This window comes from Nuphar pumila, chromosome 9 (genome assembly GCF_984573655.1).
Source record: "Nuphar pumila chromosome 9, dmNupPumi1.hap1.1, whole genome shotgun sequence".
NCBI classification, from domain to species: Eukaryota; Viridiplantae; Streptophyta; class Magnoliopsida; order Nymphaeales; family Nymphaeaceae; genus Nuphar; species Nuphar pumila.
In genome coordinates, this window is record NC_143257.1 from 86853665 (window position 1) to 86881330 (window position 27666).

General features: G+C 36.2%; 1 protein-coding gene across 5 annotated transcripts in view; it reads left to right on the top strand.

Annotated features, from left to right (window-relative positions):
• LOC149828671 (uncharacterized) overlaps window positions 1-27666 on the top strand; it is a 67412-nt gene that overhangs the window by 21664 nt on the left and 18082 nt on the right. For all 5 annotated transcript variants that reach the window (XM_090017677.1, XM_090017675.1, XM_090017678.1 and 2 more), the window contains one exon: window positions 772-875. In XM_090017677.1, coding sequence (XP_089873803.1) covers window positions 772-875 — 104 coding nt within the window. Of the gene's footprint in view, window positions 1-771; window positions 876-27666 lie in introns of those variants that run through there.

Sequence of the window (27666 nt, forward strand, 5' to 3'; positions counted from 1 at the left end):
AATATTGTTCTCAGGATTTCTGGACAAGGGAATTTCTCTGGAGATTTTGAAAAGCTTGTTTTTTCGAAAAAATCTCTGGAAAATATCAGTGTGTAATTTATTATAAATAATATGCAAATAATTGCTTGTAAAAAAATTATGATAAATATACAAGTGATATGGGTGGATGATATAAACAAAATAAGGTTTTGCTTTTAATATATTACATATGGGTAATAAATATAGGCGATACAGGTTTTATCTTAGTATGAGTACATGTTTTCATAGAACTCTAAAACGGACTTCCAAAAAAGATAGTCCCATATCGATGAGGTGGAAGGAGGATGGCCTCCTTCCACCTATATTTAAAGGCAGTGCCCCTTGGGTTTTCATGCTTCAAATTTCAAAGCAGTTCACCTGCTAATAAGCCTGCCCATTCACATGGGTAACAGGCTGGAATTGTCCACGTGGGGACCACCTTTTTAGAAGAGCACATGCCCTTTTAAAAAGTGAGTCAACCATTGTCTTGTGTTACTGTTCTTTTGTTTTTTACATTTAAAATCGCAAAAATCTCATGATATTTTCCAAACATTCAAGATTTTAAAAATCTTGCAATATTATCGCTATTCTTTCGTTTTATGAATAAGTCACAATAATATTGTGAGATTTTCAATATCTCTGTGATATTTGTGACTATGAATGTAGTTATATCTTAAATTCTACTTGATTTTTTATTATTTTCTTTCATGTTCTATAGTCACTCATTCATGCCAACTCCTATATGTCTTTCAGGTTGACAGTATTTTCAGGGAGGAGAACACAATGGCAGCATACGACTTGATTGAATCATTTTGCGAACAAATCGTGGTCCGTTTGCCAATTATTGAGTCACAAAAGTATGTTCACCAAATCACTAGCTTATACAATTTAATGTTTATATCATACATTGAAAATTATGTAATTTATTGATGCACATTAGATCCCTTGATAAATTGTGTTCCTTACCATCCTGAAGTTTATAAGTTTATGTAATGAAATATGTGGAAATACAAAATGAGGGCCTCTAAGGGCTTACAAGATCATAGACACAAAGCGCATATGCACATGCATAAGTCCAACTAAAAGACAATACAAGAGCCAAGACATTAAAGAAGTAAAGAGAAAACACAAAATATAAAAAATATTGATATTATTGAGCATGAATGCTTAAAAGAAGCATTCCATAATGAGGGGGAACAAAGCTCCTATTTATACACATTACAAGAGAGAGAGAGAGGCGACTCTATTGGGATTTATGACCGTTGGGAGCTCCCAATGACTCTATGGTCAAAAGACCATAGAACCCTTGCTTAAAAGGGCAAAATACAAAAAAGAAAAAATAAATAAAAAGGAAAAAACTCTTCCTAATAAACAATCTCTATTACATGAGTAAAATAACGAAAATACTCTTAAAGGATATTTACTTATTACATCATTACAAATAATATATATACATATATATGTATAATATGAAACAAATATATATGTAAGACAATATATATATATATATATATATATATATATATATATATATATATATATATATATATATATTTACAACTTAACACCCCCCCTCAAACTTACGGTGTGATATACTGAAAGTTTGAAAATACAACAAAGATTCAATGAGAAGGATCCAAGTCTTCAAGGGAAATTTCCGTCTTTATGACACAACATAGAATTTTGCAAATACAAATCTTCAAATGTCTTTATTGGTGATCATCCCCAAACACTTTCATCGGTTATCTGTATCTTCATGATATGATGCATCAAAGATATTCCTTTCTCAATTCATCACATCTTTAAGAACCAGTAGAGAGAACAAAACCAAGTTTCCAAGTACACGAAAAATATCCTAACCCAATAATTATAAAGTTTTAAAACCATTATATTTTTAAAACAAGAATAATATATACATAGAATTTTCAAAGTAACAATAATTTTTAGAAACATTAGATAATCATTATGAAAGATAATAGGAATATTCTTCAAGGATAATTTTTTATGAAATAAAATCATAAACCCAAAATCAACATATTTTTAAGAAAACATAAATATTGATCTTAAAAATATTTAATCACTAAAGGACATATTAATCATCAAAAAGCGATAAGCAATTATGCATAAAAAATATAACAATTCTAAAAGAAACCTCAAGAAAAGAGGAGCTAATTAAATTCATGCATATAATAATGTGAACAAGACAATCAATATGAAACACACACATCTATCCAACATGCAATTAAAGCATATTTAATGCACATGAAACAAAAATAATAAAAAAATAACTATAATAAAATGCACATAAAATGCATGAATTTAATGTAAAGATCCAAGTAGCCTTCAATTACGAACCAAAGTGTCCACCAATATCAAGTGGACAACTTACACGCGTTCTCTTAAGGAACACACTCTCAAAACCCATAAAGGGCACACACACACAAGAAGGCTCACAATATAAATAATAAGATTTTTATTAAATATCACAAGTATGCAAAATGCATAAATTTTTTTATCAATAAACATTTTTCCATATAAGAAAATGCAAGTAAAAAAAAATTAGAAATTTCATGGAGATATTCTTTGCATAGTGAAAAGAATGTTTATTGATGCATGAATTGTGACACCTGATATGGAGGGCACTTGATTTCCAACAGTGCCCTCCATATCTCAAAATTCTTTTCACACCCTCCATATGTGATGTTCTAGGCTGATGCATGAATTGTGACACCTGATTAATAACAAAAAAAATATTTGGATGAGTGAAAGTGAGATATTGCAGCATTCTAACTATCCTTGAGAAGTATGTTGGATCATAAAACAATTCTCCATCATTTGCGCCCAATCTCTGATGAATGGGAACTTGGGTTGCAAGCAGGTTTACAATCTTTCATGCCCATTTTATTTAGGAGATCCATCTTGTATTTGTGCTGAGTTAAAATAAAGGAATCAACTTGCCGATTTACCTCTATCCCAAGAAAATACTGTAACAGGCGAAGATCTTTCATCTTAAATTTTTTGTGCAACAACCTCTTCATTTCTTCAATATGTTTACTACAATTGCCAGTAACAATTATATCATGAACATAAATTAGCAACACAGTGATAAAAATTGTTTCCTTTGTAAATGAAAAGTGAATGATCTAATGGAGATTGAGTAAAACCATAGCCTTGAATTGCAACTGAAAAACTCTCAAACCAAGACCTTGAAGCTTGCTTTAGTCCATAAATAACTCTTTTTAACCTGCAAACATGAGTTTTTGGATCCTTTTTACTATACTCTGGTGGCTACTCCATATAAACTTCCTCCTTAAGATGCCCATATAAGAACACATTCTTTACATCCAACTGACTTAGTTGCCACTCATGATCAACTGCTAGAGAAAGGATAATTCGTATAGTACCTATTTTAACAACAAGACTGAAGGTCTCATCGTAATCATGCCCATACTTCTGAGTGAATCCTTTTGCTACTAGGCGAACTTTATATCTCTTGATAGTTCCAGCTGGTTTATATTTTATTTTATACACCCATTTCGAACCAACTAATTTTTATCAAGCGGTCTTTTCGCTATCTCTAATGTTTGACATTCATGCAAGGCCTATGAGATGTCGTGAGAGGTCTTTACCACAGTTCAAGCTGCACAGAAAACAAAAAATAAAGAGCGAGAGAGATGCACAATGGCTGGGGCGGCATGGTTGGGGCGGAAAAACTAACTCTACCTCCAAACCCTAATTGTTATATATTAAAACACTTTTACAATGGGGATTATATTACATAAATGCCATTAATAAAAAAGACGTCTCTATTTTATTGACGTGCGTATGGATCTGGATCTAGATCCATACACATGCTCTATTTTAACACCCTTCCTCAAGTTGTACATGATTTTGGAGCATGTACAACTTGCTCTTCAATAGCCAAAATTGACGTCCTGTTAACCCCTTGGTAAACAAGTCTGCCACTTGATCTTCTGTTCGAACATGACGTAGTTCTATCTCTTTCATCTCGACTTTCTGTCGTATAAAATGTTGATCAATCTTGATATGCTTCGTTCTGCTATGCTGAATAGGGTTACATGCAATATTTATTGCGCTTTGATTGTTGTATAGAAGAAATGATCGAATAATTGTCTCCCCAAGATCACTCAATAAGTGTCTAATCTATGTAACTTCTGTCGTGCCTGCAACCATCGACCTGTATTCTGCCTCTGTACTCGATCGTGCCACTGCCTTTTGTTTTCTACTGCTCCAAGATACTAAATTGTGTCCAATGTATACACAATATCCAGAGACAGATCGTCTCTCATCTGGATCCTCTGCCCAATCTGCGTCTGTATAAGTGATGAGTTCATGTCCTTTATGTAGGTTATCGTTCTTGTGATAAACAAGTCCGTCTCCTATAGTTCCTTTTAAATATCGTAGAATATGCTTCACAGCTTCCATATGACCTTCCGTTGGAGCATGCATAAACTGGGATACCTGATTGACATCATAAACTATATCAGGTTTGATAAAAGTCAAATACTGCAGCATCCCTACAAGACTTCTATACGTTGTAGGGTTGACACAAAGGTGGCCATCTTTAGAGCTCAACCTTTGATGTAATACACTCGGAGTGTTGACTGGTTTGCAATTCGTCATCCCAGCTCTTTCCAGAAGATTAAGAGTGTACTTCTGTTGCATGAGTGTCAATGTGTCTTTTGTCAGTCAACCTCCACACCACAAAGGGATATGTGCACAAAGGCACAAGAACACTTAGAACAAAATGTATTCAAGGTACAAATGAAGAACACAAATGCAAAAATATAAAGAATCTTATTGAACAATTGGAGAACAATGCTCCAAGCATTGAATACATTTATGAGGGGGGTTCACCCCCATTTATACACAAGAGGGACCCTTGGAGGGGCTCCCACTAGACGTTGGAGCCCCTCCAACGGTTAGAAATCTAACCGTTGGAGGGGTCCAACGTCTAGTGTTGGACCCCCTCCAAGGTTGACTTAAGTCAACAAGAAAAAAAAAGAAAAGAAAAGAAAAAGAAAAAAAGAAAAAGAAAAAGAAATAAAAAATAAAAAATAAAGTACAATCATATTCACAAATGTGAATATGCGCAAAAGGGGAAAATACTGAAATACCCTTATGGGTTACATGTTGGGAAATATATTTATATATATATATAAATATATGTACACAAAAATAGAAATACAATTTAACACCCTCTTTCAAACTTAGGGTGCAATGACCGAAAGTTTGCCAAGAAGAAAATTGAATCTTGGAGAGTAAAGCGCCTTGGTGAAGAAATCTGCCAACTGATACTCTGAGGTCACGTATGGAAGATCTATAACTCCTTGCAAATATGCTTCTCTAACGTAGTGGCAGTTCATCTCAATATGCTTTGTACGTTTATGGAACGTGTGATTTTTAGCAATGTAGATTGCACTTTTATTATCACAACACAACTTGGTAGGTCCTTGAACCTGAACCCCCATGTCTTGCAGCAGTTGATGAATCCACACAATTTCCATGGTTGTAGGAGCCATGACTCGATATTTTGCTTTTTTGGATGATAGAGACACCTTTTGTTGTTTCTTGCATCTCCATGAGATTAGAGATTCACCTAGAAAAATACAAAACCTGTAGTGGAGTGACGATTATTTGGGTCACCTTCCCAATCAGAGTCAGTATATGCAATCAAGTTTAACTCATAGGATGAGGAAAGAAAGACTCTTATTTAAGGTTTCCCTTATGTATCTAACAATTCGGAGAACTGCGCCCATATGGATGGAGATAGGAGCATGCTGGAATTGGCTTGCAGTGTGCATAACATGCGAGATGTCTGGCCTTGTGATGCTAAGATATATCAGAGATCCCATAAGTTGCCGGTATGAAGTAGGATTCTCCAAAGGAATTCCATCATTGATCTTCATCTTTGATCCCACAATTTCAGGAGTCTCACAAATTTTATCGTCAGAAATACCTGATCTGTCAAGAATCTCACACACAAGTTTAGTTTGAGACAAGAAATGGCCTCTATGAGAGTAGGCTACCTCTATACCAAGAAAGTATATCAAATACCCCAAATCTGACATTTTAAACCTTTCTTTTAAAGTAGTTTTAATACTTTTGATGCCCTTTATGTCAGTACCTGTTATCAACATGTCATCAACGTACAATAATAAAATCACAATTCCTGCATTAGACCTTTTGACAAACATAGCAGTGTCAGTATAGCATGAAGCAAAACCTTCTTGAATCATAACTTCATTAAATCGATCATACCAAGCCTTAGGAGCTTGTTTTAAACCATAGAGTGCTTTTTGCAAACGAAGGACTTTTCCCTTTGGTACGTCCAAGCCAAGAGGAGAATTCATGTAAACTTCTTCATTAAGATCGCCATTTAAAAATGCATTTTTAACATCCATTTGGTAAATGCTCCATTTTTTAATAGATGCAATGGTGATCAAACATTTTACAGTGACCATCTGAGCAACGGGAGCAAATGTTTCTTCGTAATCAATTCTGTATTCTTGGCTATATCCTTTTGCGACAAGGCGGACTTTATATCTTTCAAGAGTGCCATCACTCTTGGTTTTGACTTTAAAACCCATCTACATCCTATTGATTTCTTTCCTTTTGGAAGATATTGAAAGATCCAAGTTTTAGCTTTGTTGAGGACTCTCAGTTTATTATCCATGGCATCCCTCCATTCCATTATTTTATTAGCTTCTTCAAAGTTCCTAGGCTCTTGATATGAGTGAATGGCACTGAGACATGCCCTATGTTTTGGGGAGAAAGATTCATAGGATATAAATCTAGAAGGATTTTTCCTAGATCTTTCTGTTCTTCGAGAGTGGTTGGAAGATTCACTAAGGTCACTATACTTCTTTATTGCACTTCTAAAAGTACTTTTATCTCTCTGTGTATAGGTGATTGGTTCAACTGTTATTTCTTCTACATGTTGGATGGGTTGTGAAATGCTTTCACTTAAGTCCACATCCTCATTTAATTCATCATCGCTAAACAAGTCTTCATTCCTAGATAATAACTCAAATAAAGAAGAGTAGTCGGCATTATCTTCATGAGTTTTATGTTCTTCAAAACCACTCATGTTTTCTAAAAAGGTTACATTTCTTGAGACATATAGTTTGTCATTTTTAATATCATAACACCTAAATCCTTTTTGTGTTTCGGAATATCTCCAAAATGCACAAGGGATAACTTTTGGAGATAGTTTATCATTCTTATCGGTGAGGACAAAACATTTACAACAAATAATTCTTAGTCTATTGTAGTCGGGTTCCTTTTTGTACAAGGTTTCAAAAGGGGATATTTGATTTAAATTTTTCGAAGGAAGTCGATTTATGAGATAAGCGGATGCAAGAGCTGCTTTGGCCCAAAATCTTTTTGGATTTTTTTGAGAAATGAGTAAAGTCCTTGTAGTTTCTATTATATGTCTATGTTTTCGTTCGACTAATCCATTTTGTTGAGGTGTTTTGGGGCAAGACCTTTGATAAACGATTCCATTATTTTCAATGTAACTTTTGAACTCATTTGAAAGGTATTCTCCTCCGGTGTCGGTTCTAAATATTTGTAATTTACTATTGAATTGATTTTGTATCATCATATGAAAAACCTTAAAGGTAGAAAAAACCTCATGTTTATGTATGAGGAAGTAAATCCAACTATATCTTGAAAAGTCATCAACATAGATAACATAATATGAAAAACCTCCTTTAGACACTATGGGTGCCGGTCCCCATACATCCGAATGCACAATTTTAAAAGGCTTAGATGAAAACATAGTTCTTTATCCAAAAGGTAATTTTCTCATTTTACCAAGAATACAATCATTATAATTGAAATTGTCTTTACATAAAGTTTTAGCAAAATGTAAATGAGAGAGCTTGGCAATATTTGGATGCCCAAGGCGTTTATGCCAAATATTTATATCTTTATGTTGGGCAATATTATTCTAGAAGATCTGAAAATAAATACAGAAACCGAGAGAGAGAGAGAGAGAGAGAGAGAGAGAGAGAGAGAGAGAGAGAGAGAGAGAGAGAGAGAGTATAGAAAAATAGAACTCGTCACTTTTGGATTAGGGCTAATCTCTATATTAAATAGAGAGAGTCCAAAGAAAGAAATTACACTCAAGTCCCTCATTACATTCAAATTCAAATAACCTCTAGTTTAGAAAAAACTTTTAACTAAAAACCTCTTAGTCTCAACACTCCCCTCAAGCTGGAGCATAGATATCAATCATGCTCAGCTTGTCACAACATTTTGAGAAATTTGGTCTAGCAAGAGGCTTTGTAAACATATCTGCAACTTGGTCTTCCGACTTTAGATATTTGGTAGTGATATGACCAACTTGAACCATATCTCTTACATAGTGGCAATCAACCTCAATGTGCTTTGTTCTCTCATGAAAGACAGGATTGTTCGCTATATATGTTGCAGCCTTGTTATCACACATCATGGTCATAGGAGAGGGAACCTTCACCTGAAGATCATGAAGAACAGTACGAACCCACATCAATTCAGCAACTGTTTGGGCCATAGCCCGATATTCTGATTGTGCACTCGACCTAGAAACCACATTTTGTTTCTTACTTCTCCAAGAGATCAAGTTGTCTCCCAGGAACACACAGAATCCTGTGGTAGATTTTCTATCCACTACAGATCCTGCATAGTCAGCATCAGAATAGGCCACTATCTCCAGAGTTCCACCTTTCCTGAACAATAACCCCTTTCCAGGAGAAGATTTCAGATATCTGAGAATCATAATAGCTGCATTCCAGTGTACCTCAGTTGGTTTGTCCATAAACTGACTAACTTTGCTTACTGCTAAAGCAATATCCGGCCTGGTCACAGTTACATACAATAGTTTCTCTATTAGGGAGCGATAGCTTTTGCTATCAACCAGTTTTGACCCTTCTTCAGACAACTGGACTTTATGGTCCATGGGAATATTTGCTGGTTTAGCTCTCAACATTCCCGTTTCCTTTAATAAGTCAAGAACATACTTCCGTTGAGACAAAATCATCCCTTCACGGCTCCTGGCAACTTCTATACCCAGAAAATATCTAAGTGAACCAAGGTCTTTTATAACAAAGTGTTTTTGAAGATAAGCCTTTGTGGCTTCAATAGCTTTCACATCATCTCTTGTAAGAATGATGTCATCCACATATACCACCATAACAACTATGACAAAGTTAGTTTTCTTGATAAATAGTGTATGATCTGCCGCTGACCTATTAAAGCCAAAGCGTGACATCACTTCAAACAACTTTTGAAACCATGCACGAGGACTTTGTTTCAAGCCATAAATCGCTTTTTTCAATCTACACACCTTCTGACACTCCCCCTCAACCTCGAATCCTGGAGGTTGTTGCATGTAAACGGTCTCAGATAAGTCCCCATATAGAAATGCATTTTTCATATCTAATTGGTACAAGCTCCAACCATGCTGAACAACTATTGAGAGAACAAGACGAATGGTACCCATCCGTGCAACAGGAGAAAAAGTTTCAAAGAAATCAATACCATATGTCTAAGTATACCCTTTGGCTACTAATCTGGCCTTGTACCTTTCAATAGAACCATCAGATTTGTACTTTATGGTATATACCCATTTACATCCAACAATGTCAGCATCTGCTGGGGAATCAACTAGATCCCATGTATGCTGAGATACTAAAGCATCCATTTCTTCTTGCATAGCCAGCTTCTAGCAGTTATCACGCTCTGCCTATTGATAGTTCAGAGAAATAGTTTCAGCAGATAAGGTTGAAATAAAAGTTTTCATCTGATTTCCAATTCTGGCATCGGAGACAAAATGAGATATGGGATATAAGGTACATTGTCGTGTCCCCTTGCGTAGAGCAATAGGCCTGTTATCATCATCATGGAGATCACTATTGTCAGTAGAACTTACCTCAGGGGAAGAAGAAGATGAAGGCACTTGCGGAGGTGGAGCTCTACGCACATATACCAATGGAGGATTATTAAATCTTGAAGAGGATGAAGTTTGGTTTGGTAATGAGGGCACAGATTCCAAAGGAAAATGAGGTATAGGTAATGAAAAAGACTCAGCTGGATCAACCTGCTGCGGTGAACCGATACTAGAGTAATATGGAGTGGATTCCAAGAAAGATACATCCGCACTGACATACTCTCGGTGAGAAAGAGGATCATAACATGTTGAGACTAAGAGGTTTTTAGTTAAAAGTTTTTTCTAAACTAGAGGTTATTTGAATTTGAATTTAATGAGGGACTTGAGTGTAATTTCTTTCTTTGGACTCTCTCTATTTAATATAGAGATTAGCCCTAATCCAAAAGTGACGAGTTCTATTTTTCTATACAACCGTCTCTCTCTCTGCCTCGGTTTCTGTATTTATTTTCAGATCTTCTACATGGTATCAGAGCGGTAGATCTCGGGAGCGTGATCGATCTTCACCATCTCGGGAGCGTGATCGATCTTCACCATCTCGGGAGCGTGATCGATCTTCACCAACGAAAAAAAAAACTTTTAACTAAAAACCTCTTAGTCTCAACAATTACAAAAAGATTGTTTTGGAATTTGAAGAAATTTCATGAAGTATAGATCTCCCTTCCTAAAGCCTTCCCCAATCAACTTCCCGGACCGGCGAGCCTGTATCCAACATTTATTTGATGAGAACTTGATATCACACCCATGATCCGATAGTTGAGAGACATAAAGCAAATTTAACTTCAATTTTGGGATAAATCTAACTTTAGGAATAAAAATTCTTTGTTTTTCAAAATCTCCAATTCCTTTTATTTCAAGAGAAGCCCCATCCACAGTAGAAACAAAAGAAGGGAAAAAATTCTTTGTGTATTTAGAAAGAGCAAAAACATTTGGAGTCATATGAAAGGATGCACCCGAGTCTAAGAGCTAAAAAGTCTTACCGGGAGGAGAGAAGGTGGTCATGGCGGCTTCGGGCACAGATCCCTTGAGGAGAGGTTGTAGAGCTTCCATAATTTGATTTAGAGATAAAGTGCCATGGTTGGAGGTTGAAGGTCCTTCCTCCTTGATTGGTTGGAAAGTTGTAGACATAGCCACCATCTTTTTCCATTTAGGACATATCGGTTTAATGTGTCCCAGTTCCTTGCAAAAGTGACATATGATCTTGTTATAGCCTTTTCTTCCATAATGCCCACCATTTTCTCTTCCTCCTTGACCTTTGTTGAAGTGAGGGGGTTTATATGTTTTGACATTATTCCTCGGTCTTGAGACGACATAAGCACTCTCATCCTCATCCTTCGAAGGAACGGCTAACACACTTTGATTGGTTTTATTCATCCCTAATCTAGTTTCTTCTCCACTTAGTTTGGTAAGCACATCTTCTAATGGAGGAGAGGAAAATAAAGACAAAAGAGAGGACCTAGTTTGTTCGAATTCGGGTCTAAGCCCATTTAAAAAGTTGAAGAAGTGATCATCTTCTAATTGTTTGGCTCTTAACTCAATTGCCTCTCCACTCCATTTAGGTTCTTGAAGAGCAAGTTCATCCCAAATCGTGGATAACTCGACAAAGTATTCTCTAACGGTCATTTCACCTTGTTGAAGAGTTAAAGCCTTCTTTTGGAGATAATATTTATGGGACAAGTCTCTTGAAGTATACATTCTTTCAAGATACTCCCATACTTGAAACACTTTCTTGAATTTCAAGATATTGGCATTTATTTTTGTTTCAACGGAAGAGAAGAACCACAAAAGAATTTTGTAGTTCTTCATCTCCATTCTTCATGCTTTTTGTTGTATTCTTCAAAGGCTTTTTCTCTCTCTTCACCATCAAGAACCTTGATTTCTCCTCTCTCCATAATGGTGATCTTAGGTTCGGGTTTGAGAATGGTTCCTTTGACGTATCCCCAAAGCCCTTTCCCCTTAATGTGAGCTTCCATATTCTCGGCCCAAACATGATAGTTAGAGCCATTTAATTTAAAACCAAGTGAAAAATGCGACTCTTTTTCACCCATTAGAGAGAGGAGAGTGGAGAACAAATACATACTACAAAAGGATTTTCAAATCTTACTTGACGTAAGATTCTTCTAAAATATTGGAGTAGCAAGATCCACCACTTCAATCTTCAAAATACCGAAAGCACGTTTTTTGAGGCACTCAAAAAATGAAGAATCCCACGATCCTCTATCACCAACCTTGCTCTGATACCATGTGAAAATGTCTCAAAAAGGAGATAGTGTGCAAACCAAGCTCCAACTCCACAAAGGGATATGTGCACAAAGGCACATGAACACTTAAAACAAAATATACTCAAGGTACAAATGAAGAACACAAATGCAAAAATATAAAGAATCTTATTGAACAATTGAAGAACAATGCTCCAAGCATTGAATACATTTATGAGGGGGGTTCACCCCCATTTATACACAAGAGGGACCCTTAGAGGGGCTCCCACTAGACGTTGGAGCCCCTCCAACAGTTAGAAATCTAAATCTAACCGTTGAAGGGGTCCAACGTCTAGTGTTGGACCCCCTCCAAGGTTGACTTAAGTCAACAAGAAAAAAGAAAAAGAAGAAAAGAAAAGAAAAAGAAAACAAGAAAAAGAAAGGAAAAATAAAAAATAAAGTACAATCATATTCACTAATGTGAATATGCGTAAAAGGGGAAAATACTGAAATACCCTTATGGGTTACATGTTGGGATATATATATATATATATATATATATATATATATATATACACACACGAAAATAGAGATACAATTTAACAGGAAGTACCTCAACTCCCCTAAATCTTTCATCTTGAAACTTTTCATCAAAAACCGCTTCACTTCTTGCACATGATTATCTGAACTCCCAGTGATCACAATATCATCAACATATATAAGAAGTGTAACGATGTCTGTCTTTTGGTAAATAAAGAGCGAGTGGTCCAGAGAGCATCTTCTAAAACCATAACCTTGAATTTGCATGGAGAAACTTTCAAACGAAGAGCGAGACGCCTGTTTCAACCCATATAGAGATTTCCTTAGCTTGCACACCCAGGCAGTAGGATCCTTCTCGGCATACCCCGGAGGTTGCTCCATATATACTTCCTCCTTTAAAACCCCATGCAAGAATGCATTTTTAACATCCATCTGGCTAAGCTTCTATCCTGGGTCGACTGCTAAAAAGAAAGATACTAAAAAGAAAAAATAAATAAAAAGGGAAAAACTATTCCTAATGAACATTCCCTATTGTTAAAATGTAAACCCAAAAATCCCATTGTACATATGTATATATATGTGTGTATATATATACATTATATGTATACATATCTCTCTCTCTCTCTATATATATATTTTGTTCATAATACCCGAAAAGGGTATTTCTGTAATTTCCAGTTTTATGCATATTCCATTTGGAATATGCTTGTACTTTTTTCTTTGTTATTTTTCCTCTTTATTTTTTCTTTTTATTTTTTTTAATTTCTTTTTTTATTTTATTGTTTATTTACCACATTGGACGCCTCCCAATAGAGTCGTTGGGGGCTCCGAACGACTCCTTTGGGAGCCCCAAGGTGGCCCCTTTATCATTTGTATAAATAGGGGTGTTTCCCCCTTGTAATCTTAAGCTTGAGAGTCTCAAGCATTGCCCTCTTTCAATAGATACACGCCTTTGTGCATGTTTGCTTATTTTTACGCCTTTGTGCGTGTTTGTTCAAGTGTTGTGTGAGAGACTTTGTGCACATCTTTCGTAAAGTATTTGTGCTTGTATGCGTTTTGTCTATTTATAGACATTTTTACATGGTATCAGAGTTTGGCTGAAGATTGAAGATCGTGTGATTCTTTGTTTTTTGTGTGCCTCGAAAAGTGTGCCTTTGGATTTTTGAAGATTGAAGTGGTGGATATTCTTCATTCAATATTTTAGTAGTGCTTTACGACAAGACTCCAAAATCTCATTATGGTACGTATTTCGTCTTCCATCTTTCTTCTCTAATGGGTGAAAAAGAGTTTCATTTCACTCTCGGTTTCAAACTAAATGGCTACAATTATCATGTTTGGGCCAGGAACATGGAGGCTCATGTAAAAGGGAAAGGTCTTTGGGGTTACTTGCAAGGCACAATCTCGGAACCAGAACAAAAAATCACTGTGATGAAGGAAGGTAAAATTTAGATCTTTGAGGGGGAGGAAAGAACTAAAGCCCTTGAGGAATATTCAAAGAAACATGATGAATGGGGGATGAAAAATTTCAAGATTCTTTCTTGGATTTTTTCATCGATTGAAACTAAGATTAATGCCAACATTGTTAAATTCAAGAAAGATTCGGAAGCTTGGCATTATCCTGAAAAAATGTATACTTCAAGGGACTTGTCACATAAGTATTACCTTCAAAAGAAGGCTCTTACTCTCCTTCAAGGCGATATGACCATTAGGGAATATTTTGTCGAGCTTTCTTCCATTTGGAACGAGCTTGCTATACTCGAATCAAAGTGGAGCGGAGAGGCGATTGAACTTCGCCATAAACAATTAGAAGAAGACCGATTCTTCAATTTTTTGAATGGGCTAAGGTCCGAATTTGAACAAATAAGGTCTTCTCTTTTATCGTCTTTTACTCCCCCTTCCTTCTCTTGAGGATGTTCTTACCAAACTAAGTGGGGAAGAAACCCGTATGGGTATATAAGTAAGCAAGGGTCAAATGTGCTTCCGGTCCCTTCTAACTCCGAAGACAATGATGGGGTCAATGCGGTGTCTAGGCCCGAAAATAATCTAAGGGCCTATCGGTCTTACTTTAAGAATCAAAATCAAGGAGGAAATAGTGGACAAGGAGGAAAAAAGGATTATAGTAAGCTTGTTTGTCATTTTTGTAAAGAACAGGGGCATATCAAATCAGAGTTATCGGAAGCGCGAAAAGTCACGCTTCCGAAACGCGTGGGGAAGCACACTTCCCTTTAATAGAAAGCACACTTCCCATCACGCTTTCCCTTCGCTTCCCCCATTTTTTTCATTTTTTTGTATTTTTTATTTTTTATTTTAATTTTTTTCGCTTCCCCCTCGCTTCCTAAGTCGCTTCCGGTTCGCTTCCTAGGTCGCTTCCGAGACGATTCCCGATTCGCTCCTAAGTGGTCCCACGTTTCCCGCTTCTTAAAATTTTGAAAGTACCTCGCTTCCCGCTCCCTCTTCCCGCTCTCGCTTCCTCAACTGGCAACCATGTATCAAACCTATATGTCCCAAGTAGAAGAAACTCCTTGCCATAGCTACCACTGCTCAACCGCAAAAAGAAGAGACTTCTTTGAGTGAATCTCTTTCTCTTAACCAAATTATGGAAGCTCTCCAACCTTTTCTCAAGGGAGTCATTTCAGGAGCCGCTGTGTCCACCTTCTCTCCTCCAGGTAAAACCTTTTGGCTTTTGGATTCGGGTGCGTCTTTTTATATGTCCCAAACATGTATTTCCTTTCCGAATATTCAAAAAATATTTTCCCATCTTTTGTTTCTACTGCAGATGAGACTTCTCTTGAAATTAAAGGCATAGGTAACTTTGAAACTCAAGATTTTTTTATTCCCAAAATTAGATTTATATCTAAACTAAATTTGAACCTTCTCTCTGTTTCTCAACTCTCAGACCATGGGTGCGATATTAATTTTTCTTCTGATAAATGTTTAATACAGGATCACTGATTCGGAAAATTGATCGAGGAAGGCTCTAGGAAAGAGGATTTATACTATATGGTGTAATGAAATATGCGAAAATAAATACAATGTCCTATAATGAACATTCACACATAAAAAGCAAAGAACAAGTCCAAAATAGACATACACAAAAGCCAACAATGACTTACAAACATAAAATCTTATAAATGCAAGAAAGGGCTTCAAGAAGCCATACTTTACAAAGGGGAGACCCCACTTATTTATAGGCAAGGAGCAGTGAGAGAGAGGGAGGAAAGAAAGAGAGACCACATTAGGAGGCCCAACAAGGTGTCGTTGGGCTCCCAACGACTCTTAGTTGGGACCCCCAATGTGAATGCATTAAATGCATTTAAAAAAAACAAAAAATACAAGAAAGAAAAAGGAAAAATAAGAAAAGAAGAAGAAATATAAAAATGACTACAATGCCCCTATTGGGTAGAATTACAGGAATACCCTTATCGGGTATGATTGGATATATATATATATTGATTACATGTATTTTAACACCCTCCCTCAAGCTTTACGGGGATATAACCGAAAGCTTGTTGAGAAGGAACATAAAACGAGGAGCAGCAAGAGCTTTAGTGAAGAAGTCCGCCAACTGGTACTCGGATGTAATGTAAGGCAGTGCTATGGTTCCACTTAGGTATTCATCACGAACATACTGACAGTCCATCTCAATGTGTTTAGTACGCTCATGGAATGTGTGATTCTTGCGATATAAATTACACTTTTGTTGTCACAACACATCTTCGAAGGAGTAGAGATGACTATGCCCATATCATTGAGGAGACTTCTTAGCCACACAAGCTCCATGGTTGTAGTGGCCATTGCATGATACTCCGCTTCTGTTGAGGACAATGATACTTTATATTGCTTCTTGTATCTCCAAGAAATCATAGTCACCTAAGAAAACACAAAAACCAGTAGTTGAGACTCTATAATTGAAATTTCTTCCCAAATCAGCATCAGTATAAGCAATTAAATTAAGTGATGACGAAGAGGAAAGAAAAACTCCCTTAGTTATGGTGTTTTTAATGTATCTAACTATTCTTAAGACTGTACTCGTGCACAATTATAGGTGCATGTTGAAACTGACTGACTGTGTGAACATGAGCTATGTCTGGCCGAGTGATGGATAAGTATGTTAGAGACCCAACAAGTTGGCGGTAGGGAGTAGGATCTTCGAGAAGTGTTTCGTCTTCCAACCTCAACTTTGCATTGATAACCTCAGGGGTTTCTGTCTTCTTATCATATGAGATGCCAGACTTGGAACAAATATCATCAACAAGTTTCATGTGAGAGAGAATGTACCCTCGGGGAGAGTATGCTACTTCAATACCTAAAAAATATCTTAAGAAACCAAGGTCAGACATGTCAAAATTTTCTTTTAAAACTTTCTTAATATCATTAATTCCTTGCTCATTACTTCCAGTGATGATCATGTCATCAACATAAAGTAGTAGAATAACTAAGACCCTAAACTTTTCACAAATAAAGCAGTATCAGTATAACATGAACGCAAATTTAAACTTGTCATTACATTGCTAAATCTATCATGCCAAGCTTTTGGAGCTTGCTTTAAACCATATAATGCATTTTTAAATTTGAGAATTTTATTTTCACCAATACATACTCTTGGTGGAGGATACATGTAGACCTCTTTATTTAATTTACCGTTTAGGAATGCATTCTTAACATCTAATTGATAAATAGACCATTTTTTAACTGACGCAGCCGCAATAAGAGTCCTAATACTAGTCATCCTAGCTACGAGAGCGAAGGTTTCTTCATAGTCTATACCGTATTCTTGAGCGTATCCCTTGGCTACCAACCGGGCTTTATAGCGTTCTAATGACCCATTACTTCTAGTTTTAATTTTGAAGACCCATCTACATCCAACAACTTTCTTTCCAATGGGTAATGAGGTTATTTCCCAGGTTTTTGCCTTCTCAAGGGCACTAAGTTCTAAGTTCATGGCTTCAATCCACCGGGGAATGTTTTTGGCTTTATTATAATGTGACGGTTCATGAAAAGAGTGTAACACAATTAGACACGCTCTATACTTTGGTGTTAGAGACTCATAGGAAACAAACCTATTAGGAGGATTGGAGATTCGGCCAGATCTCCTTAAAGAGGTTTCTTCTATATTGGAACCTTGAGAGTATTTTTCTAAGGCACTCATGTGAACTTGTTGACCACTCCTAACATAGGTTTGAATTGGTTTATCATTTTCATTTTCAACATTATTAAGAGAAATATCCTCTAGGTTATTCAACAAATCATTAGAAATTTCCTCTTCTTGAGGAGTCACATCTTCTTGAGAGAGAAGATCAAATAAGAAATCATATTCGCTTTCGTCAATATCTTTAGTTTTCTCAAAACCATTTTCATTTTATAAAAAAGGTTACATCTTTAGAGACATATAGTTTGTTAGTTTTAAAGTCGAAGCATCTAAAACCCTTTTGATTTTTTCCATATCCTAAGAAAATACATTCAATAGCTTTAAGAGATAATTTATCTTTTTTATGTGTAAGGACAAAACATTTACACCCAAACATTCTTAATCTATTGAAATCGGGTGTTCTTTCAAATAATTTTTCATATGGAGATGTATTTTGTAAGGATGAAAATATCATTCTATTTATCAAGTAAGTTGATGTTAAAGCGGCTTCGGCCCAATAACTTTTTGGAATTTCTTTGGAAATAAGAAGTGTCCTAGTGGTTTCCAAAATGTGTCTATGCGTTCTTTCGGCTAGACCATTTTGTTGAGGAGTCCTAAGACATGATCTTTGATGACAAATTCCATTGTTTTCAAATAATTTTGAAATTCATTTGATAGATACTCTCCACTAAAATCGGATCTAAGAGTAGAGATATTACTTAAAAATTGATTTTTGACTATCATATGAAATTTCTTGAAGAAGGCAAAGACTTCGGATTTTAAATTGAGAAAATAGATCCACACATATTTAATGTAGTCATCAATGAAAGTAACATAATAGGAGTATCCTCCTTTCGATATGACCGGAGAAGGGCCCCATACGTCCGAATGAACTAACTCAAAAGGTCTTTTGGACACAAAATTTCTATTTGGAAAGGGAGTAGATTTCATTTTTCCAAAAATACAATTCTTGCAAACAAAATGTTTCTCATTACAAAATTTCTTTTCAAAAGGAAATGAGTATATTTTTGAGAAACTTGGATGTCCAAGTCTTTGGTGCCAAGTTTCAATATTTTTATCTTGAACATGATTACAAAAAGAGTTAGTGGGAAGTTTTAAGTTGCTCATGTAATAGAGATCTCTCCTCCTATGGCCTTGTCCAATCTGCTTTCCGGATCGAAGATCCTGTATAGAGCAATCCTTAGTTGAGAAGAAGATTTCACATCTATGATCACATATTTGAGAAACATAAAAGAGATTTAAATTAAGTTGAGGTACCACTCTTACGTTTGGCACAAAAAAATCTTTGAAAAAATTTAAAGTTCCAAAACTTTTTACTTGTAAAGATGTACCATCAGCGGTTGAAACATAGGAGTTTTTAGAGTTATTACACAAATTGGATAACTCATTTTCTAGTGGGGTCATATGAAAAGAAGCTCCAGAATCAAGAATCCAAGAGGACATACTTGGAGGAGAAGAAGAAGCTATAGCGGCACCCGAAGTTGATGACAATTTGAGTAGAATTTGAAGTGCCTCCGATAGTTGAGCAAGAGAGAAGGACTCCTTTCCTTTGATGGGCTCCTCCTCCTTTTGTGTAATTTCTTCAACGGAGGCAACCTTACCTTTTGGGGCTTCATTTAACTTAGGGCAATTAGGTCTTATATGACCCGGTTCTTGGCTATGATGGCAAATAACTTTTCTATAGTTGCCATTATAGTTATTTTGCCTCCCAAAGTGTCGAGGCTTATAAGCTTTCACATGATTGCCGGGTTTAGACACAGCCAAAACTTTATCTCCTCCCTTAATCATGCCATGACGAGTTTCTTCTTGGCATATTTCGGCTATGACATCTTCCAAAGAGGTTTAGATCTATGAAGTATGGAGGATCTAATTTGTTCATATTCGGGCCTAAGCCCATGTAAAAATTGAAAAAGTGTTCTTTTTCTATTTGTTCTCTCCTTAGTTCCACATCTTCACTAGAGACCTACTTTGGTTCTAGTAGGGATAGCTCATCCCATAAGGGTCCAAGGGTGCTAAAGTAATCTCTTACACCCATTTTCCCTTGCTTAATAGTACAATTTTTTTCTTGGAGAAAGAATTGACGAGCAAGGTCCTTTTGAGTATACATACATTTCATAAAGAACCATGCTTCATTTGCCATTCGAAATTTAGCAATGCTGACACAAATTTTGAGCTCCACATTGTTCATGAACCAAGCAAGAATTTTTGCATGCTTGCTTTCCCAATCTTCCACTTTAGATTGGTGATCTTCAATAGCCTTTATGCGGGCATTTCCTTCAAGTGCTTTTTCTTGATCACCATCCATCTTGGTGAGTTGGAGTTGCGGTTCCAGAATAGTGCCCGTGACATATCCCCAAAGCTTTTTACCCTTGAGGTTGTTCTCCATGGCGGCAGCCCACATCATGTAGTTGGTACCATTAAGTTTGAAAGAAAGATCAATCTTTTGTTCTCCTTCCATCCATTTTAATCTCAAGAAGACAAACCAAGAGAGAAATACAATATAAAAAATATAACTAGTCAAGTAGTTATATCAAGAATCAAGAGCATACACCTTGCTCTGATACCATGTAATGAAATATGCGAAAATAAATACAATGTCCTACAATGGACATTCACACATAGAAAGCAAAGAACAAGTCCAACATGGACATACACAAAAGCCAACAATGACTTGCAAAGATAAAATCTTATAAATGCAAGAAAGGGCTTCAAGAAGCCATACTTTACAAAGGGGGAGACCCCACTTATTTATAGGCAAGGAGTAATGAGAGAGAGGGAGGAAAGAAAGAGAGAGAGACCACATTGGGAGGCCCAACAAGGTGTTGTTGGGCTCCCAACGATCACAATTGTGACTGTTTGGGGCCCAACGACTCTTAGTTGGGACCCCCAATGTGAATGCATTAAATGCATTTCAAAAAAAAGAAAAACAAAAAATAAAAGAAAGAAAACAGAAAAAATAAGAAAAGAAGAAGAAATATAAAAATGATTACAATGCTCCTATTGGGCAGAATTACAGGAATACCCTTATCGAGTATGATTGGATATACATATATATATTGATTACATGTATTTTAACATATGGATTCTCTTCAAGTTTCAAAAAATTCCTTTTGTAATGTTGCCCGACATAAGGATATAAATGTTTGGCACAAAAGACTTGGTCATCCCAATATCACCAAGTTATCTTATTTACATTTTACTAAAAATCTTTGTAAAAATACTTTCCCTTGTAATGACTGTATTCTTGAAAAAATGAGAAGTATGCCTTTTGAAAAAAGATCCATCTTTTCTTCTGAATCTTTTGAAATCGTTCATTCGGATGTTTGGGGACCGACACTGGTTGTTTCAAAAGGAGGGTTTTCTTATTATGTGATTTTTGTGGATGATTTTTCTAGGTACTCTTGGATTTATTTCCTTAGACATAAGCATGAAGTTTTTTCATGTTTTAAATCATTTCATGTGATGGTTAAGAATCAATTTAACAACAACTTAAAGATATTTAGAAGTGCTTCTGGAGGAGAATACTTCTCTAATGAATTCAAGAAGTAAGATAGTGAAATTGTTCACCAAAGGTGTTGTCCTAAAATCCCTCAACAAAATGGGTTGGCCAAAGAAAACATAGACATACCATTGAAACCACTCGAACTCTTCTTATATCCCAAAATATTTCTAAACTTTTGTGCTGAAGCGACTCTTGCTTCTGTGTACCTTATAAATCGTTTGCCATATAGGAATTTGGGTAAAATCTCTCCTTTTGAAGTATTATATAAAATGAAACCTGATTATAAGTCTTTGGTTGCAAATGTTTTATTCTTACAAATTAGAATGATAAACTTTCTCCCAAGACTATTCCCTGCGCCTTTCTTAGATATTCCGAAACTCAAAAAGGGTTTCGATGTTACGATCCTAGAAATGATAAGTTATATGTCTCAAGAAATGTAACATTTTTGGAAAATGAGAGTGGCTTTGAAAGAAATGATTCTCACCACGAAAATGTTCATTATTCTTTCTTATTTGACCTACTATCTAGTGATGATATGTTTAGTGATGATGAAATATCATCAAATCATGATAATGAAGTAAATATTGATGAATTTAACTCACCCAATATTCAAGGAGATAGAACCTCAAATGACCCAATAACCTATTCACGTAAAAATTGAGATACTTTCAGAAGTGCTATTGAGCAATATGGTGAGTCTGTTCCCACTTACGATCACAAACAATCTAAAAGAAATAGGAGACCTCCATCGTGATTTGTCTCTTTTTCACCGAAATATAGGGCTTGTCTTAGTACCATTCATTCTTATTTTGAACCAAGAAATTTCGAGGAAGCCAAAAAATGTGTAGAATGGCAAGAAGCTATGGAAAATGAACTCAAAGCTCTTAGAAAAGTTGAGACATGGGAATTTCAAACTCTACCTGTTGGAAAGAAAACTATAGGTTGTCGTTGTGTTTCTAAAGTCAAGACTAAGAGCGATGGATCTCTGGAGAGGTATAAAGCTCGCTTAGTCGCGAAAGGGTATGACCAAGAATACGACATTGACTATGAAGAGACATTTGCTCCCGTAGCCCGAATGGTTACAGTCAGATGTCTTATCACTATTGCTTCTATTAAAAAATGAAACATTTTTCAAATGGATGTAAAAAATGCTTTTTTAAATGGTGATCTTAATGAAAAAGTGTATATGGATGCCCCACCGGGCATGAAAATTCCTAAAGATAAAGTTCTTCGCCTTCAAAAAACTCTCTATGGTTTGAAACACGCTCTCAAAGCCTGATATGACAGATTTAACAATGTAATGTTAGATAATGGTTTTTCTTCCTGTTATACTGATACTGCATTATTCATTAGGAAATCTGATACAGGGATTGTGATATTATTACTTTATATTGATGATATGCTAATCACAGGTGATGATATCAAAGGAGTCAAGGGTATTAAATCCGTCTTGACTTCGAAATTTGAAATGTCAGACTTAGGTTTTCTGACATATTTCCTTGGAATTGAGGTTGCTTATTCTCAACGTGGTTATTTCCTATCTCAGTCTAAACTTGCGTGTGAGATTATTGACAGATCAGGAATCTCCGATGGCAAAATTTGCGAAACTCCTGAAACAGTGGGATAAAAAATGAAGATTGATGATGGGATTCCTTTAATCGATCCCACTCCTTACAGGTAACTGGTAGGCTCATTGATGTATCTTAGCATCACTCAGCCTGACTTGTCACATGCAATCCACATTGCCAGTCAGTTCTAGCATGCTCCCACTGTAATGAAATATGCGGAAAAGTAAAGAGTGCTCTAAGCACTTACAACATCCACTAATGAACAAACAACAAGGGCTAATACCCAAACCCAAAGGAGACAACACAACATAAAAATATAAATGCCTCTTATTGAAAGAGAGAGAACTCTCAAGAGTGAAAAATACAAGAGGGGTTCACCCCTATTTATACACAAAAGAAGGAGGGGAGGAGTGGCCATATGGCCTTAAAAGAAGAGCCACCTAGGGGCTCCCATGGAGTCGTTGGGAGCCCCCAACGGTCACAAATGTGACCGTTGGGGGCCCCATCGACTCCATGGTGGGGCCCCTATTAGGTGGACAAAAAACCAAAAAAATAAACGATAAAAAATAAAAAAAGAAAAAATACAAAAAGAAAGAAAAGAAACAAGTACCCCTATCGGGTACTTGTGAAATGACTAAAATACCCCTATCGGGTATTTTAGATTATACAAATATATATGTATATAAATATATACATATATATGAATTACATATATTTTAACACCCTCCCTCAAGCTTTACGGGGATATGACCGAAAGCTTGTTAAGAAGAAACAAAAACCGAGGAGCTGCAAGAGCCTTAGTGAAGAAGTCCGCCAACTGGTACTCTGATGTGACGTAAGGTAGTGCTATGGTTCCTCTTAGGTATTCATCACGAACGTAATGACAGTCCATCTCAATATGCTTAGTACGCTCATGGAAGGTGTGATTGCTTGCAATATAGATTGCGCTTTTGTTGTCGCAACACAACTTCGAAGGAGTAGAGATGACAATGCCCATATCACTGAGGAGGCTTCTTAACCACACAAGTTCCATGGTTGTAGTGGCCATAGCACGATATTCGGCTTCCGTTGAGGACAATGATACTTTGTGTTGCTTTTTGCATCTCCAAGAAATCATAGAGTCACCTAAGAAAACACAAAATCCGGTAGTTGAGACTCGGTCATTGGGATTTCCTCCCCAATCTGCATCAGTATAAGCAATTAAATCAAGGGATGAGGCAGAGGAAAGAAAAACTCCCTTAGTTATGGTATTTTTGATATATCTGACGATCCTTAAGACTGCACTCATGTGCACAGTTGTAGGTGCATGTTGAAATTGACTGACAGAGTGAACGGCATGAGCAATGTCTGGCCGTGTGATGGATAAGTAGGTTAGAGACCCAACAAGTTGCCGGTAGGAAGTAGGATCCTCGAGAGGTGTTCCATCTTCCAACCTTAATTTTGTATTGATGACTTCTAGGGTTTCTGTCTTCTTATCGTCGAAAATACCAGATTTGGAACAGATGTCAGCAGCAAGTTTCATCTGAGAGAGAATGTACCCTCGAGGAGAGTACGCCACTTCAATTCCTAAAAAATATCTTAAGAATCCAAGGTCAGACATATCAAAATTTTCTTTCAAAACCTTTTTAATATCATTAATGCCTTTCTCATCACTTCTTGTGATGATCATATCATCAACATAAAGTAGTAAAATAACTACTGAAGACCCTGCACTTTTCACAAACAAAGCAGTGTCAGTATAACATGAACGAAAATTCAAACTTGTCATTACATTACTAAATCTATCATGCCAAGCCTTTGGGGTTTGTTTTAAACCATATAATGCCTTTTTAAGTTTAAGAATTTTATTTTTACCAATACATACTCCTGGTGGGGGATCCATGTAAACTTCTTCATTTAATTCGCCATTTAGAAAAGCATTCTTAACATCGAGTTGATAGATAGGCCATTTTTTCACTGACGCAATAGCAATAAGAGTCCTAACACTAGTCATTCTAGCAACAGGTGCGAAGGTTTCTTCATAATCTATACCATATTCCTGAGCATATCCTTTAGCTACTAACCGTGCTTTATGACGTTCTAATGAACCATCACTCTTGGTTTTAATTTTGAAGACCCATCTACATCCTATTGATTTCTTTCCAGTGGGTAACGAAGTTATTTCCCAAGTGCACTAAGCTCTAAGTTCATGGCTTCAACCCATTGGGGAATATTTTTGGCCTCATTATAGTGTGAAGGTTCATGAAATGAATGCAACGCAATTAGACATGCTCTATATCTAGGAGTTAAGGACTCATAGGAAACAAACCTATTAGGAGGATTGGAGATCCGACTGGATCTCCTTAAAGATGTTTCTTCAATGTTGGATCCTTGAGAGTATTTTTCTAAGGCACTTATTTGAGTTTGTTGACCACGCCTAACATATGTTTGGATTGGTCTATTATTCTCATCTATAGCATTATCAAGAGGAATTTCCTCTAGGTCATTCAAAGACTCATTAGAGATTTCCTCTTCTTGAGGAGTCTCATCTTCTTGAGATAGAAGATCAAATAAAAAAGTATATTCACTTTCGTCAATATCTTTAGTTTTCACAAAACCATTCTCATTTTCCAAAAATGTTACATCTTTGGATACATAGAGTTTGTTATTTTTCAAGTCAAAACATCTAAAACCCTTTTGATTTTCTCCATAACCCAAGAAAACGCATTCAATAGCTTTAGGAGATAATTTGTCCCGTTTATGAGTAAGGACAAAACATTTGCATCCAAAGACTCTTAATCTATTGAAGTTTGGTGTTCTTTCAAATAGTTTTTCGTATGGAGATGTATTCTGTAAGGATGAAGATATCATTCTATTTATTAAGTAAGTTGAGGTTAAGGCCGCTTCGGCCCAAAAAATTCTTTGAAATTTCTTTGGAAATAAGGAGTGTCCTAGTGGTTTCCATGATATGTCTATGTTTTCTTTCGGCCAAGCCGTTTTATTGGGGAGTCCTAGGACACGATCTTTGATGACAAATTCCATTTACTTCTAAATAGTTTTGAAATTCATTTGATAAATATTCTCCACCCGAATTGGATCTAAGAGTAGAGATATTACTTGAAAATTGATTTTTAACTATCATATGAAATTTTTTGAAGAACTCAAGGACTTCAGATTTTAAATTGAGAAAGTAAATCCATACATACCTAGTGTAGTCATCGATGAAAGTGACATAATAGGAGTACCCTCCTTTAGACATGACGGGGGAAGGACCCCAAACATCCGAATGGACTAACTCAAAAGGTCTTTTGGACACAAAAGTTCGGTTTGGAAAAGGAGTAGATTTCATTTTGCCAAAAATACAATTCTTGCAAACAAAATGTTTCTCATTACAAAATTTCTTTCCAAATGGAAAGGAGTACATTTTTGAGAAACTTGGATGTCCAAGTCTTTGATGCCAAATATCAATATTTTTATCTTGGACATGGTTACAAAAAGAGTTAATGGGGAGTTTCAAGTTGCTCATGTAATAGAGATCTCCCCTTCTATGGCCTTGCCCAATCAGCTTCCCGGACCGGAGATCCTGTATAGAGCAATCCTTAGTTGAGAAGGAGATTTTACATCCATGATCGCATATTTGAGCAACAGAGAGGAGATTTAAATTAAGTTGAGGTACAACTCTCACGTTTGGCACAAAGAAGTCTTTTGAAAAGTTTAAAGATCCAAAACTTTTTACTTGTAAAGATGTACCATCGGCAGTTGAAACATAGGAGTTTTTATAATTATTACATAAATCGGAAAGCTCATTTTCAAGGGGGGTCATATGAAATGAAGCTCCAGAGTCAAGGATCCAAGACGACATACCTGGAGGAGAGGAAGAAGCTACGGCGGCACCCGAAGTTGATGGAATCTTGAGTAGAGTTTGTAGTGCCTCCGATAGTTGAGCAAGAGAAAAAGAGTCCGTTCCTTTGATTGCTTCCTCTTTCTTTTGAGTGGCTTCTTCAACGGAAGCAACTTTATTTTTTGGTGCTTCATTCAACTTAGGGCAATTAGGTCTTATATGACCCGGTTCTTGACAATGATGGCAAATGGCTTTTCTATAGTTGCCATTATAGTTATTTTGCCTTCCAAAATGAGGAGGTTTGTAGGTTTTCATATGGTTGCCGGGTTTAGATACGGCCAAGACATCATTTCCTCCTTTAATCATGCCAAGACGAGTTTCTTCTTGGCATATTTCGGCAATGGCATCTTCCAAAGGAAGAGGCTTTGATCTATGTAGGAGGGAGGATCTAACTTGTTCATACTCGGGCCTAAGCCCATGTAAAAATTGGGAAAAGTGTTCTTTTTCCATTTGTTCTCTCCTTAATTTCATATCTATACTAGAAACCCATTTTGGTTCTAGCAAGGATAACTCATCCCATAGAGGGCCAAGAGTGCTAAAGTAGTCCCTAACACTCATTTCTCCTTGTTTGATAGTCCGGATTTTTTCTTGAAGAAAGAATTGACGAGCAAGGTCTTTTTGGGTAAACATACCTTTCATGAAGAACCATGCTTCATTTGCCATCCGAAATTTGGCAATGTTGGCGCAAATCTTAAGCTCCACATTGTTCATGAACCAAGCAAGAATCTTGGCATGCTTACTTTCCCAATCTTCTATTTTAGATTGGTGATCTTCAATGGCCTTCATGCGGGCATCTCCTTCAAGAGCTTTTTCTTGATCGCCTTCCATCTTAGTTAGTTGGAGTTGTGGTTCCGGAATG